Here is an 18,336-nt window from a genome sequence, read left to right as displayed (position 1 = left end):
GTAATGTAATGAAAAATATGAATTGTGTTTATTTTTTGTTTTTACCATACCCAAATCTGTAAACACAAATAAACATGGTAAATGCACTACTGTGTGGTCAGTGCCATTTTCTTGCTTTTATGATGTTCACACCGTGACTCCACAACAAACTGAGCTGAGATAATCAGACTGGCTCATAATGTTGACCATGCTCCATGTTGTCCAGCTGTAGTCACCTGTAGACTTCAGGAACAAAAGGACAAGTTTAAGATCACAGGATCTCTCTCTCTCTCTCTCTCTCTCTCTCTCTCTCTCTCTCTCTCTCTCTCTCTCTCTCTCTATGTACATATATATATATATATATATATATATATATATATATATATATATATATATATATATGATTACACACGTATATGTGTGTATTATTAGACACGTATGTGTGTGTACATGTTTTTTTCTATTTAAGGATTCATTTTTTAAAATAAATGTATCATTACTATTATTTTTTATTATTGTTGTTTATTTATGTGCTCGATATGGACGAAATAAATCACTACAAGGAAAAATAAACTGGCACAACTTTAGCGGAAGTGACGTAGGTTTATCTGGGGGTCAAAGTTGACTAAAATCCTCTCCACTTCCTTTCTGTTAGCGGTGGCCGTAGAACAGCAACAGTGAGTGAAATTTCCCTTAACACAATCTTCAACCATCGGCCCAAATCTGGAGTTATTTACAGTTTTTTTGTACTATACCAACGAAAATAACTCTTATAGTTAGGGTGTGTCTGTTATTTCTACTTATTTATGAACGATAAGGAATAAAATGAGCAGTTATTGCAACGCTTCGTATCAGTAGCGCTTCATTTCCAACATGGCAGCCTACGTGTTGTAGATGCAAAGTTTTAAGATAAATCGTGTAAAAGGGTGTGTTTGGTGGGACCAAAATGAGTAGTATGCTGCCTTTGTGTTCTTCATAAGCAGCAGGAGCCCTTTTTTCAAAATGTGGTAAAGAGTCAAATATATTTTGGGTAAACTGAACAGAAGCGGCTTCCTAGGTAGAAGCTAATGCTAACATAGCTGCTATAATGAACAGACTCCTGCCAAACCCTCAAGTCCCCATCTTTCATTATTAACTTTCTCCGGTTCACCTCTGTGGAGTCGCTTGTTGTGTACTGGGTTTGGTTTGTTGACATCGGCATTTAACGCCTTGTCTGTCTTGCAGAAATGGGCAAGTTCATGAAGCCTGGGAAGGTGGTGATGGTCCTTGCTGGACGCTACGCAGGGCGCAAAGCTGTCATCGTTAAGGTACAGTCCTGCTAATATTGGAGTAAATCTGCTGTTTAATGACCTATTGTAATTACTAAAATGTAATAAGGATGGGTTGCACCATGCAGTGCACAACTTTACAAAAGGGCTTTAAGATCAGCAACAGCACAAGTCCTACATTTTTCGGCATGTATAAGTAAACTGGAAGGTGTGAAGGATTTTACCTTAACTTGTACATTTGTGTCCTCTTTGTAATGCTGGTTCCAGATAATTAATCTTCTGTAAGCAATTTATGCTAAATGACTGCACATTGATGACAAGTTAACTCGACTACTGTGGTTAATTTAATTATGTCTGAAAAGTACTGTATTGAGATGTGTACCTGTTTTAATGTGATTAAATAATTATAATCAATGGGATGCATGGTTCATCCTCAGTGACTGAATTCTACATCTTAACTGACAGTGTACCTGTAATAACAGCATTTTTTGTTTTACCGGACAGTTATGTTGTGAATTGCACAAGTGGTTTCTCTCCAACTATGGTGTTACTTGGCGTCACAGTCTCCTATTGTTTATTTGCAGAATATTGATGATGGCACAGCCGATCGCCCTTACAGCCACGCTCTGGTCGCAGGCATCGACCGCTACCCCCGCAAGGTGACCACGACCATGGGCAAGAAGAAGATTGCCAAGAGGTCCAAAATCAAGGCCTTTGTCAAGGTGTTCAACTACAACCACCTCATGCCCACCAGGTTGGTGTCTGATCCTAATGTTTCTTGGCAATAACTGGGGAATTGTTTTATTAATGCGATCTGATACTGTAATGTAAAACAATGAATTCCAGGCTTGTATTTCATAAGACTGCATGGTTGATGAAGTGAGGCATACTTCTTATCCACAGTGGAAGTGATGACATGTTTTAGATGCATTTTTCATTCATTTCAGTGTTTATTTGTGACTGGAATGGCAATGTTTTGAGGCTGTTTATTCAGTCTTGTCTTCTTTCAGAAGGTTTTTTGTTCGGTTTGTGTTCAGTTGTGTTTGACTGGTATTTAAAGAGCAGCTTCAAAGAATATCTAAAAATTTGTGGCAAACTTTCACTTGGATCCGGGTGTGACTAGAAAAATTTTGGTGCCCAACTAAATGTCTTTTGCTAATAACTGAGTTCAAGTGCATGTGCAGATCATGATGCAAAGATAGACGCATCTGTCGTCCCTCTGGCTGCGTTGTCATTGGGAACGGTGACTGAAGTTCATGTTTTTAAAGCACCGCCATAGGACACAAAATGTACAATTTTAGAAATACAGTTGAGCCTGACTGCCACTTTGTAATACTATATCTGTAATGTAATGAGCACAGCACTCCTGGTCAGCATTTCAACTGCATAATGTTGTATCTGTTTAAGAAACCTTCAGTTTTTTATTACTGGACTGTTCTCACCATCTGCTGCACTGATTCTTTTGTCAAGCTATTAACTATTATTCCATTACTTCATTATTCAGTTCTCTGCCAACTTTATTTTTTATATCAGCTTGAATAAAAGGGCATTCCGCAGATTTAAGAATAAGGCAAAGTAGAGGAGATCCTTGTAATGGTATGATTACTTCATACTCTGTCCCTTCTTGATGATAAAATATACATTTAGCCCAAATTAGTGAGTGCAGGAGGAATCGGTCCTGCAGTGTGGAGCTGTGGGATCAGAAGCAGTGATCCACACACCACTATCACATCCACTGCACTGGTCCAAGTTAATCTGGGCGGTTCTAGTGGTGGCACACCCTACAATAATCAAAATGGAGCTAAAGTGATTCATCTTTATGTACTTTCAAGTTGCTGTTTAACACATTTTGTTTAGACTAATTGTAGTGTACCATCAGGAGCTACCAGTTGTAAAACATGTCCTTTGATAACTTGAAGTTTTAAAACCTCTTTGTCATGGTACTTTTTCTTCTTCAGATACTCTGTGGATATTCCTCTGGACAAAACTGTTGTCAATAAGGACGTCTTCAGGGATCCTGCTCTCAAACGCAAAGCCAGGCGGGAGGCCAAGGTCAAGTTTGAGGAGAGGTTAGTGTCCTGTCGTCAGTTTTAGCCATGCCTTTTTTTTAATTTATCTAAAAAAAACTTTGGACACAGAACTGAAAGTTTATATTTTGTAAATCCGTTGCATTGTTTTGTTAGAAAAATCTCCTGTGAATCCTACACTGTCATAAAACTATTGTGATAGTGAGATACTAGATGAGATTAATTTTCCAGTCTTGATAACACGATCATGAGGTTTACCCATCTGTGTATGTAAAATAAACTCATTGTCTTTTTCTTCCCTTTTGTTTACAGATACAAGACGGGCAAGAACAAGTGGTTCTTCCAGAAGCTCAGATTCTAAATGTACTTGGTTTCACAAATAAATGTTTAAAAATGAATTTTGACTCTTAATTTTCATTTCCATCTCCTCCCCCTCCTCCTTTTGGTATGTGCAGGTTTTATTTTTACATAAATGGTCCAGTTTTGTTGTGTACACAGGTGTGTCTTTGCTAAGAAACAAAAAGAAACATGTCTTATGCCAAGTTAATTTTTGTATCTTAGTATAGCAGTGGGTGTGTTTTTCAGGAAATATGTAAGCTGTGTATTCAACAGAACAAAACAGTACAATAATTCTTTCAAGTAAGTGGTTGTGACAAACCCTACAAGATGTATTTTCATAAAATACATCTTGTATTTTCATATTTTATGTTCATCGTACACGCAGGTGAAGGCCTTTGAGTTTTGACTCAAGCTGGAGGTTCTGATGTATTTAAAATGGTTAATAAATACAAAGTCTGCCTCAGTAAAAGTACACAATGTTCAAAACTGTATCATGAGAATAGCAGAAAAGTGGAGTTGATTGTCTGATTCAGTACTGAAGGCTGAGGCTGTGAACGCATCGTCCAGCTCAGACACCATGCACTGAAGACCAGTATGTCTGGAACGTTTCCTGCTTCACTGGATGAAACATGGAGTGCATCAGTGATAAACTGGTATGCATGACTGTGCTTTGTCTGAGATGTTTCCAAAGTGTGGGGTTAAAATCCACAGTATTACTTGGTTTCTGTGAAATCCTCTTCTACAAGTGTCTGTCAGTGGTGTCATGTAAATTGTTCATGTGGAATTCAGTCCCATGAAACTATGTATAAATCTGAGAATAATCAACCTTTAGTACTGATGTGAGACTACTAGTACTGCATGTGTGGACTTTGTAATGAAATAAAAAAAAAAAAAGCAGCGCAGACCAGCGCCAAGGCAGATCCCCCCCCCCCCCCCCCCATCACTACCAAAATTCCATCATTTGTTCCTTGTGTCAGTATCAACATTTCCTGAAAATTTCCTCCAAATCCGTCCATAACTTTTTGAGTTATCTTGCACACGGACAGATAGACAAACAAACTCCAATGAAAACATCACAGCGGAGGTAATAATGAAAATGCAATCGCAGCTTTAATGCAGTGGTTCCAACCATTTTTGTCTCATGACCCCGTTTTAACATCACAAATTTCTGGCGACCCCAGACTTTCAAAACAGAGACATTTTTTTGCTAAAATTAATTTGTTTTTGATCATGTAATAGTTTTTTGCAAATAAGCATTAATTTTAGAGGACATTTAGTCTGTATAATGTCTATTATTGTGGACAGAGGCAGTAAATCCAGGTGTCGATTACTGCACAAAGGAGAATTTGATTTTCCTTGGTCAGGATCTGTCCAGTCAGTCCAGCTGTGATTTACAAGGAGGACAATTAATACTGAACAAACAAGAACTGAAACTATGAATTATGAAAGAGCTGCAGCATCTGAAACTGACCACAGTGAACATTTGACACAGAAACAGAATGGATTATGGACTGGGATTGTCTCCCTCAACTCACCATATATTTTTTATTAGTAAGTTTTGTTTTTGTTTGTTTGTTTGTTTGTTTTCTTAACATTTTTATCAATTATTAGAAATTTTAGGTGACCCCATTTGAATTCCAGGCGACCCCACGTGGGGTCCTGACCCCAAGGTTGAAAAACACTGCTTTAATGGTACTTTTGAAACAAGTGGAAAACTTCCCATAGCCCCTGAAGGCATCACCGCTGCGCCTGTATAGAGGCTGCAGCGCCACCTGTTGGACGGAACCAGCCATCCGGGGTCTCCTTCCAAGAAACAGAAACTGAAAGAATCAAAACCAGTGGAGAGAACATTGTCGGTAACAGGTTCGTACCGCTTCTGTATGTGGATAATTTACTGAGGATTGTTTAGTTTCCAGTCATAGAAGTGTGACAGTTAGTGTTTGGGCTGATTAAAGTGTTTTGTGACTTTGGGTTTGATAAACAAGTCCAACTACAGTCATTTTAGCTCTTATTTTTTATTTGTTTTAATTTCCAAACGGCCTACTGCTCATGGAAAACTATACAAACATGTCATTTTCCCTCTAGATCCAGTTGACAGTAGTTCTTAAATACAGGACTGCATTTCATTTTCTGTTTGTTGAATTCATGTTGTTTTTTTATTAACTCCTTCAGATGACTTCCGACATGTCTTACGATGAGGTAAGAATGAGCATTGTTTGGTTTAGTTTTGTTTTTATTCCTCCATCCTGTAGGCTGGAAAGTAGCAACACAGTTGTATAAAAACTGTAAACTTTGTTTCAAGTAAAAGACCTGCATTCAAACCATTAAGTTAAAGTATGAAAATGAGAAAACATTTAATATATATAATATATATAATTTAAATATGAAATATAAGAAAAGTGAAAGTACAGAATGATCGTCTCGATGTGTAATGGTGAGACTTTAAAGTTACTTAGAATTAATGAAATGAAGTGAAAAGTGTAATCTTTGCCTGTAAAATGAAAATAATCCCTGCATATGTACCTCAGATTTGTACTTTTAGGTACTGAAGTTATGCTTGTTTACATTCTGACACTGTCCTTATGATCAAATTAAATGTACTTTCAGTATAAATGTACTTAATTATATCTGCTAGGGATACTGCAGTACTATAGGATTTATAACATTAGGATTATATAATAATATATAGATACTAGGAGACATATTTTCACTATTTACACTATTTCATATTAATAGTAAACATATGTTTTCAGTGGTGTCCCAGCTGCTGGTGTTTCTTACACATTGGATTTTTATCTGTTTCCATTTCACTGTGTGATAGATGATGCTTTTGTGTTTCAGGATTTTTCTCTGGTGATGGAGACGCCGCAGTCTGAGGAAACCTTAGATGGAATCCAGAACCTAATCATAAACTGCAAGGTGCAGTAAAACTTCAACTACAAAAGCTTTGAGTGGCTTGTAACATATTAAAACTGTTTCAACATCTGTTAAAATGACACATAATGTCCTTTATAGACGTGTTAGAATTATATATGATAATGTCTGTTCTGATAAATTTAATGAATTTTAGGATGAAAACCATGTAATATTTAGAAACTATACTGTACTTTGTGCTGTTTTTAGTTTAGTTTAGTAACATAGAAAATCCACTGTAGTTACAGCAGTTACTGTCATGTCAAACTCATGTTCAGTAATCAGGTTAAACTACTGAAATTAATCAAATGGACAATATACCTGTACAAAACACTGACAATATTATAAATAAATGTTATAGTATTTATTCTAATATTATATATGATAATATTTATATATAATATTATAGTGTCACTATTGTAAACTTTAACAACCTCAGGGGAAAATGTACAAAAAGTATGAAACAAACTAAAGATATAAGATTAAAAAGAAGTCTTAATAAGTCATCACAATACTTTATTAATCCCAGGAGGAATTATTGGGTGTTACAGTTTCTCCATTCAAGTATAATGCTAAGTAGCAGGAAAGCAATTATCAATAAAACAAAAAGACAAAAAAATATTTAGACATTTCTAAACATACAAACATATACATAGTTCTGTATATATTATAGATAGATAGATAGATCGATAGATCGATAGATCGATAGATAGATAGATAGATATTAAACACTATTAAAACACAGAATAATTTGTACAATATGTACTAGACAATATATTATCAATATGATAATTAAAGAAATACTCATAATGTACATAAATGTGTTAAATATAAACAGAGATCATAATGTTTAGATGAGTTTAAATTGTCCTGAATGTGTGAAGCACAATCTAACTCTAAATCATTTTTATTCGACTCTTATTTGATATTGTACACATTAGAGAAATGGTAAAAAACCTGAAAAGAACAGTATGGTTTTCAGACTCTGCCTCTGTTTTCGCAGAAACAACATCATCAGCTGCTTGAGGACCAGAAGGATCTGGCCGCCGTCAGAGATGATCTGCAGGACATGACCAGAAAGTGTAAGGAACGAACTGAAAAACTGATCCAGGACCTGGAAGAGGACCAGCGCTCCTACGCTGCGCAGCTGACAGACGAGCAGGTACGACTCTGAACTGAAGCTTGTGTTTATCGCAGATCTGTGAAGAGCTGAGAATGCTGCCGTTCTGCTTGGGGAGGTCATGTGACTCAGACACGTGTCGCTGCAGGTGTTCTTCTTCAGGGGCTGATGGGAAAATACCTGTGACGACAATAACTGGCCATGAGATCATTACACTGAGTTTAGGTTGAATTGTCGTTAGAGGAGGTCAGTTTGTCCCAAAACCAACTACACCATATGGACAAAAGTATTGGGACATGTTGAATTCAGATGTTTCTTTTCCAACAGGAGTCTGTGCCACAAAACAGTACGATGTTTTTATCTCAAATCAGCTTCAACACAACATCTGACAGCTGTAGCTATGATGTGTCCCAATATTTTTGTCCATATAGTTTAGAAACATCAATATTTCCTTAAAGTTTGATGGGAGATTTTACTTCCTAAAGTAGATGTTCGTTGTGGTAGAAAACTATTATTTACAGTCAGAGCATGAAAAATGTTTTAGAAATTTGGGAAACACTTTATAATAAGTCCACACTATGAAGCATTAGTTAAGCATTAATAAATACTGAATTCATTATTTATAAAGCATATTTCTGACATGAATACTCATTAGTATATGGTTTAGAAGCACAGTTATAAATGTTTTACTCACTCATCATCATCACACAGTGGACACTTATGCAGCATCCCATAATACACTGCAAATCATACCATTACTATAACTTTGCTGTTCTTGATAAACCTGATCTGCACTGACATGTTTAAGTGTAAACAGTTATTTGTTAGACAAAAAGAGTTGTTTTTTGCATATTATATGAAGTAATAACTAGCGTTAGAGTATGGTAAAATGTGAGAAAACATCAAATTAGCAGCCTTAAAAATGTTTTTATTTCATTGTTTTCATTTTACTTTCTGATATTGGGTTTTTAAATACATGTTTCTTTACTTAAAAAATTAAATGCATGGACATTTTTGTAACTCCATGAAAAAAAAAAAACCTCAATCGCAATTTTTTTTATGCCTAAGGAGGTATAAGAACACTACAGACAAAAACAATCTTGACTAAGGTTCTCATAATTCATGCATGAAAGGGTTCATACGTATGTGTGCGTTGTGTCTTGTAGGTGAAGCTCAGTGTTCTGCAGCAGGAGGAAGTTGAACTGATGCAGGAGATCCAGAAGGTCATGGCAGCTCTGAAGGAGGAGGAGGCCTTAAACCAGCACCTGAAGCAGCAGACGGACGTACGTCTCTGCCGTCACACACCGTCCTCTGCGCTCGTGCACGGGTGTGACCGGTGCAGTAAAAGTGTCTGTTTTGTTTCAGGTTTTCACGGCTGTGCCTGAGAAGAAAGTGGTCTTCAAGGGGCACACAGAAGAATATAAAGACGTGCAAACATTTCAGATGAAACCTCATATAGTTTACCCCATGGAGGGTGGGACGGCGCTGATTACATTTGAGGAAGACGTAGGTGAGTCCAGGTTAAGCAGCTGACAGTTTTCAGTTCTAGGAGTTTGTGTTCAAGCGCTCATATTTGTCTAAACCCACTTTTCTTAGTCTGTGCTTCAGTTCTTTGTGGATTTGGACTCTAATAGTTCAGACAGTTTGAATTTGAACCCTCCAGCTGCTGCAAAACTGTCTTTATATTCATTCCAACAAACATCGATTGGATTTCTACAACCTGTTTGAATTCCTGCTTACTTTGTCGTGTTTTATTTCTAGTTACATCATGACATTTGCACATATCAGGTCCAGACTTACGATGAATATTTCTCTGAGTACGACATAATTGTTTGTCAGCAGCAGCAGTTGTAGTAAAAACTGAACATAAGCTGATTACCTAAAATGTTTAGCTGTTGGTTGAACGGGACAGAGCAGCACAGCCAATAACCTGGAGGGGGCGGGGTCATGTGCATTTAAAGGGCCAGCGCTCCAAACTAGGGATGTAAACCAGTAATTGACTAGTGATTAACTGTCGATAAGAATTTGCTCGATTAAATTATTAATTGTCGGTTAATTGGCCTTTTCCGCCCGTCCACACCTGTCCGAAGGCTGACGGTTTGTCCGCGCTGCGCCACAGCTGGGATAGGCGGTCACTGAACCGGATCATGGCGTTGATGAGTTAGAATGTCTGTATGGACATGGAGGAGGAGCCAAACACAGACCGACCGTCTGTTTGTGGGAGCGGTGCACCCCCGAATACATACAGGCACAAATGTGGGGTCAGTGTCGGAGCGTTTTCCTGGAGGTTGGTCTAGTCTACAGTCAGTGAAACGTTTCACTGTCACTTCTGCGGGGGGGCATGGACTGCAGTGTACCGCCATAGTATTAGAAGGAGGACGGAAAGTGACGCACGCATGCGGTTACCAACCAACACGCACACATCCCCCAGCTGTACTGCATGTGTGCGAGTACCCCCCCGATGAAACACACGTGCATGCCCCCCCACCCCCACCCCCATTAGACACCGCTACATCAACAGATGAATTCCACAGGAAACACTGACTGTGTCCAATTGTTCAATAAATCAATCATTAAGGAATATGACATGGTTTTATCTTGAAGTGTATAAACTATATTCAGTTTTTATTCTTTTAGACCGAATTGAAAAAGAAATTCAGGTTCTCAGGAAAATCGCCGCTTATCAATTAATCGTTAATCGATCGATAAGGGTAACCAACTAGCGATTAATGAATTAATGGATAATTTGCGTCCCTGCTCCAAACCTCGTTTGTGGTGTCATTACTCAGACACAGTGTTGCAGATGGACGTGTGGAGTCGAATGAATGAAGAGTTCAGAGCCAAGCAGAGCATTTACAGTTTATGGAGACCACAGGGAAATGAGGGAAAATGAATTCCATTTAAAAAAGCTAAATATCACTCCAGTAAGGAGGGTTTAATGTGATTTGTTTCTTTGAGAACACTGGTCGGCAGTTCTGTAGAAATGATCTGCCTCGGACATTAAATGTGTTCAGTCTTACATACTGTATCATATCCACTGACACCCACGGTGAACCAGCACTGTGGTCACTTATGCTCCAAGTCATTTTATTAAAGTGTTCTTACATAATGTAGGAGCTATTTGTCAGTTTAGTTTTTTGTTTAAAGTTCATTTACCTTTTTTGTTTACTAAGTTAGTTTTTTTTGCTCATTGTTTATTTTGATTTGTTTATTTTTTTGTTTGTTTAATATTTAGAATCTATTTTGGATTTTTATGGTTATTGTTTTCATTCTTTAATGTTTAGCACCTTTTTTGTTTTGTGTTTTCTTATTGGTTTAGACCGTGGGCACCTGGGTATAAATGGGGAGCCCAAAGTTAGACCAGCATGCACCTGGGTGGGCCTGTGGTTTTCTACCAGACCATCAGACAGACAGACAGGATGAGCAGGACAGACAGCACTGAAGGCCTTAGTTGTTGTTTGCCACAAAATCTTGAAAATAAACCACTTGAACTACATCTATGATCTGGACGTTGTATTTTTGACTGTGTGAACCACAAACCCATGGTGCATCTAGTGGGTATTTGAGTTCTGTTAAAGTCTTAGGTTCAGTCACCTTTAAGTTGATTTAATTTTGATGACAAATAGCCACTACGCACACACACACACACACACACACACACACACACACATACAGGGGTTGGACAAAATAATGGAAACACCTTCACCTCAAGATGATAATGCCCCAATCCATACAGCTAGAATTGTTAAAGAATGGCATGAGGAACATTCTAATGAAGTTGAGCATCTCGTATGGCCGGCACAGTCCCCAGACCTCAACATTATTGAGCATTTATGGTCAGTTTTAGAGATTCAAGGAAGACGTCGATTTCCACCGCCATCGTCTCTAAAAGAGTTGGAGGGTATTCTAACTGAAGAATGGCTTAAAACTCCTTTGGAAACAATTCACAAGTTGTATGAATCAATACCTCGGAGAATTGAGGCTGTAATTGCCGCAAAAGGCGGACCTACACCATATTAAATTATATTTTGTTGATTTTTTAAGGTGTTTCCATTATTTTGTCCAACCCCTGTACATATATATATATATATATATATAAATATATATATATATATATATATATATATATATATATATATATATATATATATATATATATTCCTCCTTTGAAGGAAAACTCATTCTCTCCTTAATTCTCACTGTTTGACATTTTCACCCTTAGACTATATCCTGGAAACTACAGCCAACCAGCATTTAGACTGGTAATGTTTCTTTATTAGTGACTCAGACTCGGTATAGTTTAAATACTTTCATTCTAGAGGTATTTTTATTTGTAGACGAGAGAAAATTCATGAACTGAGAAACTTCACAAATGATTCTTAAAAGACATTGTGTGTATTGTTTTGTGAACTCTAAATTCAATGAGGTTTGAGGTGTTATCTGTGTTCTTCTACAGAAAAATCTGCATCGACACAAACTCCAAACAGATTTCGACCCCAGATCTTTGCTGTTGAGCTGGTCCCCAGTCTGCATATGAACTTCCTAGTAGAGTTAATGTTTTTATCCTACTCTTCTGATCATTCTTTATATTATCACGTCTCTGTTCCTGTCTCCATCAGTCGCCAAGAGGATCCTGTCCAAGAAGAAGCATGAGGTGGATCTGTCTGAGGACGTCACGATCAGGGTGGAGGCCAGGCCTGTTCACCTGATCCTGCCCAGACTGGTGGAGGTACAGGACAGAGGCCCAGGGACTGTTCTCTGTATCTGACAAATGTCGGCTTTATCTTCCTGAGCGTGTTTTCTGTCTGTCTCTGTCCCTCAGATCAATTCTGAAGTGTGTCCACAGCGCATCCTGATCTCCAACCTGCCAAAGATGGACACTGACACTCTGCTGAACAAGCTGGAGATCCACTTCTCCAAGAAAAAACACGGAGGTGGAGAGGTGGAGGAGTGTGAAATGATGCCTGACTCTGGGAACGTGGTCCTCACTTTTGTAGAAAATAACTGTGAGCAACTTTATAACCTGCACTTAGAGGATGACAGAGTATTATTTTATTATTTACCGTTATTTAACCAGGAAAACCTCACTGAGATTAAAAATCTCTTTTTCAAGAGTGTCCTGGCCGAGACGGGCAGCAGTTCATTAAACAGTTACAGACACAGACTTTCATACAAGTTTTTAATACGTTAAAGAACACACCACTTTGCTATAAGTGCCAAAGAGATAAAGGTAAGGAGCATCAGCCAAAACATCTGCAGCCAGATGGCTCCATCTCTAAATCTTACAACATCCTCTTGTAAGTGTCCAGCCAAACCAGATCCTTCAGTTTCAGGTCTTTTTGTAGTTCGTTCCAGGTGAATGGAGCTGCAAACCTGAAGGCCTTTGTCCTTTGTTCACTTCTAACTTCAGGAACAAACTAAAAGAAAAGATCCTTAGAACAAAGATTGTAAGTGTCTGTGGTTTTCCAACTGATGTAGGTCAGAAGGTACATTAGACAGGAAGGTAAGGTTAATTTCTGAGTCCAGTAGATTAGAGTTACTTTTAAATACTTTTAAATATGAAATAGTCACATACAGTAAAAGAAAGAAGACTTAGAGCAGGGCTGTCAAACTCATTTTAGTTCAGTTCCACATTCAGCCTAATATGATCTGAAGTGGGTCGGACCAGTCAAATAATATAAATAATAGGATAAGAACCTATAAATAATGTCAACTCCAAAGGTTTTTTCTCTATTTTCGAGTGAAAAAAGTCCAATTCTGTAATGAAAATGTTTACATCTAAGAACTGTACTTGAACGCAACATGAACAAATATGAACCTGAAAATTCTGAAGAAAAATCAGTGCAATTTTAACAATATTATGCCTCAGTTTATCATTTATACATATTCATCACAACTTACAGATCACAGTGGATCTACAAATACACAAAACATTTAGTAACAGGCAGAATATGGGTACAATTCCACAGACTTCTCAAGAAATTTCAGGTTTTTCACATTTTTTGCAAAAGGCTAGTCTGTAAATGTAAACATTTTTGTGAAATTTTACTTTTTTTTTTTTTTTTTTTACACTAAAACAAAGAAAAAAATGTGTAGTTTTCATTATTTCTAAGTTATTATGATAGTATTTTATTGCTCTGACCCACTTGAGATTGAATTGACCTAAAATTATTTTAACATCCTTGAATTTTATATTGTCAGTGTAATTTCTGCATTTCACAAATTCATCCCAGGGGCCAAATTGGACCCTTTGGTGGGCCAGATTTGGCCCCCGGGCCGCATGTTTGACACCTGTGACTCAGAACCTTCATTTGTTCTAAAGCTGCACTGAATTTCTAAAGCTAGACTGAGTGTCATCCTTTAAATGCCCTTTTTGTGCAATAATGGCATTAAAATAGTCTAAATAATGCATCAGTGGTTATAGTGACAGTAAATTCTCCCAGTGGAAGTTGTTCACGTCACCTCTGAAGGATGTGATTTACATCCTCTGCTGCAGAAAAGCTCTATTTTTAATGACATTTTTAACCACTGGTAGTTCCAAAACTGCCCAAGACTACACGTTTAGCTTCCAAAAGCAGAAAATAAATGTGAATTTTAGAGACTGGGGCAAAAAAAGTGATAAAGAAAATCACTTTTAAAAAAATTCTAATTCTTAAAATGTAGGTCTGTTCAAAGTATTCTAAAACCTTTGACCAGTGGGGTTGTGTAGCTGACAGTGCAGGGAACTATTTATGTAATTTAATTTTTTTTTTTTTTAACTTAGGATGTAAAATGATTATTGTTCCAGCTGCATTTTTGTGAATTCCTCCTGAAGAAACGTTTCTATCTCCAGTTGCCAGGGGTTTGACAGAAATGGAGCATCATGACGTCAAGTTCCAAGACAAGAAGCACAGAGTGAGGGTGACGCCTTTTCTAAACGGAAAGATCACAAACCTGAAGGTGAGTGTGAATCAACAGGTGCTTCGACATTTTCTGCTTAAATATGACTCAACTTTAGATTCTCACACAAGTCCTTAAACTAGATTAAAAGGAACTCACAAGACAATAAATCAGTGTATGTTGGCTTCTGTCATGGCTTTGTTTTTACTTTTCAGTTATGTTGCTAACAGACAAACACCCCCCCCCCCCCCCCCCCCCCCATCACCACCAAAATGTAATCATTTGTTCCTTGTGACAGTATCGACATTTCCTGAAAATTTCCTGAAAATCTGTCCATAACTTTTTGAGTCATCTTGCTAACAGACAGACAGATAAACCCTGATGAACACAGAACCTCCACCGTCCTTGGCAGAAGTAATGAAGGTGATCAAGACAGAATAGCAGTTGGCATGTACACTAGTAATAACAAAATACATTCAATCTGTACTGCTCAAAAAGGAGTGCAAACCCTGCAGAATGTGAGTTATGTGCAATAAGTCATGAGATAATCTTCTGTTCCTCAATAACTGCAATATTTATTTAATATTTATCAAGATATAAATGCTTTATTTTTATATAGACTTGAGTTCATAGATATACATACTGTCACATACTTCTAATACTGTAAATATTGTGTCTATACATATTTTATGTCTTTTTTTTTTCTTTTTTATTCTACTTAGCCCTATTCTCATCTTTTGTAAAATTTTATATTATATTTTATCTTATTTTTAGTTTTTGTAATTTCTTATTTGCTCTGCTCTTGTTTTCTGAAGTATTGGTGTTTTATTCATATTGTTGCGCTGGCTGGAGTAGCACTCCTAATTTCATTATACACACAATGTCAATAAAGACTATTCCAGGGGTTGGTGACCTTAAACATTGAAAGAACCATTTGGACCCATTTCCCACAGAAAAGAAAACACTGGAAACCACAAAACCATTTTGACAACTGGACAGCCGGCTCCAAGAGCTGTTCCGTCAGTGGTTCCCGACCTTTTTTTACTCCTGACCTCATTTTAACATCGCAAATTTGGGGCGACCCCAGACATTCAAAACTGTTAATTTTTTTTCTAAAATTAATTTGTTTTTGATCATGTAATATTTTGTTATTCTATGTTGCAAATAAACAGACATTTTAGACGACATTTAAGCTGTATAATGCATATAATGCAGCTTTTTTTAAATTTTTATTAAGAAAAGTGTGTGGTGTTTTAATTCTTATGACATATTGAATTATTAAAACATATTTTTTATAAGTAATTTTTTTTTTAATCAATTACTAGAAATTTCAGGCGACCCCACGGTTGAAAAACACTGTGTTACATTCACAACCAACACATGACTAATCAGAATACAGGCTTTAACCTCATCTGCTAACGATGGAACTGACGGTTTAATGCTTTTGCCGTTATTTTATTGAGTGACAAAAAATGTCATACGTTTTACTTTATTGTTAAAAGATTGCCATAATCTTCAAATTTAGAATTACATTTAAAAAAAACTACTGAACTAAAATAAAATTAATTTAAATTAAAAACTCATTATTCATGTTCCCATTCTATTCTATTCTATTCTATTCTGTTCTGTTCTGTTCTATTCTTTTCTATTCTGTTCTATTCTATTCTGTTCTGTTCTATTCTATTCTATTCTATTCTATTCTATTCTATTCTATTCTGTTCTGTTCTATTCTTTTCTATTCTGTTCTATTCTATTCTGTTCTATTCTATTCGGTTCTATTCTATTCTGTTCTGTTCTATTCTGTTCTGTTCTATTCTTTTCTATTCTGTTGTATTCTATTCTATTCTATTCTATTCTATTCTATTCTATTCTATTCTATTCTGTTCTATTCTATTCTATTCTGTTCTATTCTATTCTGTTCTGTTCTATTCTGTTCTATTCTATTCTATTCTGTTCTATTCTGTTCTATTCTATTCTGTTCTATTCTATTCTATTCTATTCTATTCTTTTCTATTCTGTTCTATTCTATTCTATTCTGTTCTATTCTATTCTATTCTATTCGGTTCTATTCTGTTCTATTCTATTCCATTCGGTTCTATTCTATTCTATTCTGTTCTATTCTATTCTGTTCTATTCTATTCTGTTCTATTCTATTCTGTTCTATTCTATTCTGTTCTATTCTATTCTGTTCTGTTCTATTCTATTCTGTTCTGTTCTATTCTCTTCTATTCTATTCTATTCTGTTCTATTCTATTCTATTCCATTCGGTTCTATTCTATTCTATTCTGTTCTATTCTATTCTATTCCATTCGGTTCTATTCTATTCTGTTCTATTCTATTCTATTCTGTTCTATTCTATTCTATTCTATTCTATTCTGTTCTATTCTATTCTATTCTATTCTGTTCTATTCTATTCTGTTCTGTTCTATTCTGTTCTATTCTATTCTATTCTATTCTGTTCTATTCTATTCTGTTCTATTCTATTCTATTCTGTTCTGTTCTATTCTATTCTATTCTGTTCTATTCTATTCTATTCTGTACTGTTCTATTCTATTCTGTTCTATTCTATTCTGTTCTGTTCTATTCTATTCTATTCTATTCTGTACTGTTCTATTCTCTTCTATTCTATTCTGTTCTGTTCTATTCTATTCTATTCTATTCTGTACTGTTCTATTCTCTTCTATTCTATTCTATTCTGTTCTGTTCTATTCTATTCTATTCTGTTCTATTCTATTCTATTCTATTCTATTCTATTCTGTTCTATTCTATTCTGTTCTATTCTATTCTATTCTGTTCTATTCTATTCTGTTCTATTCTATTCTGTTCTATTCTATTCTGTTCTATTCTATTCTATTCTATTCTGTACTGTTCTATTCTATTCTGTTCTATTCTGTTCTATTCTATTCTATTCTGTTCTATTCTGTTCTATTCTATTCTATTCTATTCTATTCTATTCTATTCTATTCTGTTCTATTCTATTCTGTTCTATTCTATTCTATTCTATTCTGTACTGTTCTATTCTGTTCTATTCTATTCTATTCTGTTCTATTCTCTTCTCTTCTATTCTGTTCTATTCTATTCTGTTCTATTCTATTCTGTTCTATTCTATTCTATTCTCTTCTATGTGGTGACGTCCTTCCCAGACTAAGGTGTCCATGTGCCCTCGGACAGTCCTGCTGACAGGAATCCCTGCCGTCATGGAACAGGAGACGCTGCAGGATCTGCTGGAAATCCACTTCCAGAAAAGCAGCAACGGTGGAGGAGAGATCGAAGCGTTCCTCTACAACCCGCTGGGCCAGAGTTTGTCTGCGCTGTTTGAAGGTGTTTCCCCTGACGGCGACAAGAAGGTGTAGATGTGTCTGCTCCCTTAGAAAGAAAAGAAACTTCCTTTCTGCCTAAAACCAGAAGCCTTATCATGTATTTTCAGAACTTTGTGTGAGCTGTTGTGTCATTCAGTGAAATCAAGCACAAAGTAGTGAAGCATCATATCCTGTTTTCTCTTTTTCAGATACAATATGTTACTGCATTTTTAAAAAGAGCCGTAAAACATATATGCAGAAATGAAGTTGCATCCCTGGGTGTTTTGTGGGTGTTAAGCTATTTAGAAATAAACAGAAATAAAATTTTCTTGCTGGAGACACTTTTTCTGCCTAGAACTTCTCAGCCAACAGGTCCCATTAATGCTATAATTACACTGGGTTACAAAATAATGTTTTTTGCAAGTTGTCTAGGTTTTTTCAACTGAATTCGGACCATTTTGCACCGCTAAATCCAAAAATGACATCTGTTTTTCTCAATCAGGTCAGGTATT

At 36.3% G+C, this 18,336-nt stretch overlaps 2 protein-coding genes across 2 annotated transcripts; both read left to right on the top strand.

Annotated features, from left to right (window-relative positions):
• Window positions 1-593: 593 nt before the first annotated feature.
• Window positions 594-3,672, top strand: rpl27 (ribosomal protein L27). Its single transcript, XM_030141803.1, has 5 exons — window positions 594-656; window positions 1,204-1,286; window positions 1,832-2,001; window positions 3,206-3,316; window positions 3,587-3,672. Exons 2-5 carry the CDS (start codon window positions 1,206-1,208, stop codon window positions 3,633-3,635), a joined length of 411 nt encoding a protein of 136 aa, XP_029997663.1. The 5' UTR covers window positions 594-656; window positions 1,204-1,205; the 3' UTR covers window positions 3,636-3,672.
• A 1,750-nt stretch (window positions 3,673-5,422) lies between these two features.
• ifi35 (interferon-induced protein 35) lies at window positions 5,423-18,335 on the top strand. Its single transcript, XM_030141802.1, has 10 exons — window positions 5,423-5,476; window positions 5,786-5,812; window positions 6,455-6,532; window positions 7,530-7,688; window positions 8,813-8,929; window positions 9,012-9,156; window positions 12,266-12,375; window positions 12,469-12,652; window positions 14,479-14,585; window positions 17,669-18,335. Exons 2-10 carry the CDS (start codon window positions 5,786-5,788, stop codon window positions 17,876-17,878), a joined length of 1,137 nt encoding a protein of 378 aa, XP_029997662.1. The 5' UTR covers window positions 5,423-5,476; the 3' UTR covers window positions 17,879-18,335.
• Window position 18,336: the final 1 nt, after the last annotated feature.

The sequence above is a fragment of the Sphaeramia orbicularis genome, chromosome 8 (genome assembly GCF_902148855.1).
Source record: "Sphaeramia orbicularis chromosome 8, fSphaOr1.1, whole genome shotgun sequence".
NCBI lineage: Eukaryota > Metazoa > Chordata > Actinopteri > Kurtiformes > Apogonidae > Sphaeramia > Sphaeramia orbicularis.
This window is presented reverse-complemented; position numbering and strand designations above follow the sequence as displayed.

Excerpts from the sequence above, each read along its gene's own strand:
- rpl27 (XM_030141803.1), top strand. The coding sequence starts at position 1,206 with ATGGGCAAGTTCATGAAGCCTGGGAAGGTGGTGATGGTCCTTGCTGGA. Across the intron at positions 2,002-3,205 it reads AACCACCTCATGCCCACCAG|ATACTCTGTGGATATTCCTC; the intron begins GTTGGTGTCTGA and ends TTTCTTCTTCAG. Across the intron at positions 3,317-3,586 it reads AAGGTCAAGTTTGAGGAGAG|ATACAAGACGGGCAAGAACA; the intron begins GTTAGTGTCCTG and ends TTTTGTTTACAG.
- ifi35 (XM_030141802.1), top strand. The coding sequence starts at position 5,786 with ATGACTTCCGACATGTCTTACGATGAG. Across the intron at positions 6,533-7,529 it reads ACCTAATCATAAACTGCAAG|AAACAACATCATCAGCTGCT; the intron begins GTGCAGTAAAAC and ends CTGTTTTCGCAG. Across the intron at positions 12,653-14,478 it reads CACTTTTGTAGAAAATAACT|TTGCCAGGGGTTTGACAGAA; the intron begins GTGAGCAACTTT and ends TTCTATCTCCAG.